Source organism: Coenobita brevimanus, chromosome 61, assembly GCF_032717465.1.
Source record: "Coenobita brevimanus isolate Jiangsu-jjx chromosome 61, ASM3271746v2, whole genome shotgun sequence".
NCBI lineage: Eukaryota > Metazoa > Arthropoda > Malacostraca > Decapoda > Coenobitidae > Coenobita > Coenobita brevimanus.
The window spans coordinates 1,754,673-1,757,317 of record NC_137014.1 but is presented as its reverse complement, the minus strand read 5'-3'; the positions used below and the strand labels follow the sequence as shown (position 1 = coordinate 1,757,317).

Genomic DNA, 2,645 nt, shown 5'->3' with positions numbered 1-2,645 from the left:
TAAATAACAGAAGAAACTACGAAGGCGCAATACGTAAAATAAGTCGCTAGGTAAACAATGCTACGGTAATTTCGTTGGTTAAGGAAGCTCCCCAACACCTTTTCCTAAGCGGTTTATTTTGTTTATCACTCCTCACTGTCCTCGTCTGTGTGACCTAAATCCTTCTTCCAACATCGCCATACTCTGCATAAATAACGTACAGAAGGATACCAACTACCCATCTCGAAAAATAAATCGCTAAGGGAAAGGTGTTAGGAAGCTTTCTTACCTGACGGGAATAAGGGCCCAAGATCAATAAAGTTAATGATTACGTGGACAGGTGAAGCTCAATAAAGTTAATGATCACGTGGACAGGTGAAGCTCAATAATGATTACGTGGACAGGTGAAGCTCAATAATGATTACGTGGACAGGTGAAGCTCAATAATGATTACGTGGACAGGTGAAGTGCACGGCAGCCATTAAGGACAGGTATTGGGAGAGCAGCGTGGCCATCGTCCGCACTGACCAGCCTCACCACGCCTCTGCTGTGGAGGGACGTACCACGGCGCCAAATGCCTCCGCCTCATTCATCCCCCGCCAAGGTAAGTACCGATAGTGGAGAGAAGGTATGGTAATCGCAAGACAGTCAGCTCCCCCCCCCTCCCTCTCTCTCTTTCTCATGCATAGATTCTGCACTACCCTCTTCTTCGCAAAAAAAAAAAAAAAATCGCTACGAGAGAGAAACGATCATGAACTGTTTTTTTCAGTCTAGGTCTTTGTAATTGTATGTTAAGGCGTGTTGTGTTGTGTTGAGATGTGAACTGCTGTGTTGTGTTATGGTATGTGTTATGTAGTGTTATGATGTGTTCTGTTGCGTTATGATGTTGTGTTGTGTACTGTTGCGTTATAATGTTATGTTGTGTACTGTTGTGTTGTGCTGTGTTGTGTTACGCTGATGGTCCCTCCCTGTGTTCTGCAGGTGATGCGCTGCTGGCATGGGTGGAGGTGATGATGATGGTGATGTGGCTCCTTCTATGAACCCGCGACCAGCAACACACACACCCATTACACATCCCCATCGTTACACACACACCCATTACACACTCCCACCATTACATCCCCCCACCATTACACACACCACCATTACACCCCCCCATAACACACCCCATAATTACACACACCACCATTACACACCCCCACCATTACACACCCCATCATTACACACTCCCACCATTACACACCCCACCATGACACATCCCCACCATTACACACCCTCCTCCCTCCTGTACCCATCACTATCCTCCCCTGCATTCCCATACCATACTGCCATTCTTAGTTACACTCTTACCATCATCTCAAGGTGATTACTAAGCTTGGTGGGGAAGTCTTAGAGCTGGAAGGTGTTAGAGTCACCTGTTAATTAACCCTTTCATTACAAAAGCCCTTTCTAAAGATGAATAAAGTTGTCTGGAACTAAAAAGGAGAAGTAAAGCATGTTCTTAGCTAGTGTTTTGTAGGTAATGGAGAATCACAAGAACATTTTAAGAATCTGTTAGTAAAGGGAACAGTTTTTATTTATTTGTCATTATTATTATTATTTTTTTTTTTTGGTGTTCATTATTCACCCTCTCACCGTCAGGAAAACTCTAGTAATCTCTCTTAGTTAACGCCAGACGATTATATTCAGCTGGTGATGCTGAAAGTTTTAAGAATGTGTGTGTGTGTGTGTGTGTGTGTGTGTGTGTGTGTGTGTGTGTGTGTGTGTGTGTGTGTGTGTGTAAATAAATAAGTTTCATAGGATCCTGAAGGATTTAAGGATGTGTGTGTGTGTGTGTGTGTGTGTGTGTGTGTGTGTGTGTGTGTGTGTGTGTGTGTGTGTGTGTGTGTGTGTGTGTGTGTGTGTGTGTGTGTGTGTGTGTAAATAAATAAGTTTCATAGGATCCTGAAGGGTTTAAGGATGTGTGTGGATGTGTGTGTGTGTGTGTGTGTGTGTGTGTGTGTGTGTAAATAAAGAGCTGTGTACACTGTTCTTCTTTCATTCCCCTTAGATCCATCAGAGCATCGTGTTTTTGTAAGTGGGTGTATTTACTGCATACGAGACGAGACAAAAATTCGCTTGATACAGAATTTTAGTTAAAGGTGGAGGAGGGGGAGGCCAAGGATGAGATGGAGGGATGGAGTGGCGAGGTATAAAGAGAGGAGGTTGTGAACTGGAAGCAGGGCAGTGAAATGGCGGGGGACAGGGCGACATGGAGGCGACTTGTTTGTGGCCACCTCTTACGGGATTAAGGCGTCTGGCAATAGATAGATAGATAGTAACTTGAGAAGCTTACGTTTTGTACAAAGAAAAAATACTAAAAAAAAAAAAAATGACCCCACATTCAATATCGCCATTTTGTCCAATTTTGGCCACATCTGATCAAATTCAAATATTTTTAAAACTTTGAAATGTTGCTGTGAAATTGTGTCTTATGAACTTGTTAATTTTTTACACTAATATTTTTGTGGCCATGGAATAATAATCTAATCAGTGTGGCCAACCTCTGCATAGATTTGGCCAGAGTTCAGCAAAAAAAAAAAAAAAAAAAAAATCAGATTTGGCCAGAGTTCATCAAATACCAGTCAGATTTGGCCAGAGTTCATCAAATACCAGTCAGATTTGGC

At 42.6% G+C, this 2,645-nt stretch overlaps 1 protein-coding gene across 1 annotated transcript in view; it reads left to right on the top strand.

Annotated features, from left to right (window-relative positions):
• LOC145403567 (uncharacterized) overlaps positions 1-1,019 on the top strand; it is a 5,181-nt gene extending 4,162 nt beyond the window's left edge. Inside the window, exons 6-7 of the mRNA XM_080275245.1 lie at positions 442-583; positions 961-1,019. Of these exons, the coding sequence (XP_080131371.1) occupies positions 442-583; positions 961-1,019 (201 nt within the window). The remainder of the gene's footprint in view (positions 1-441; positions 584-960) is intronic.
• The last annotated feature ends 1,626 nt before the right edge of the window (positions 1,020-2,645 follow it).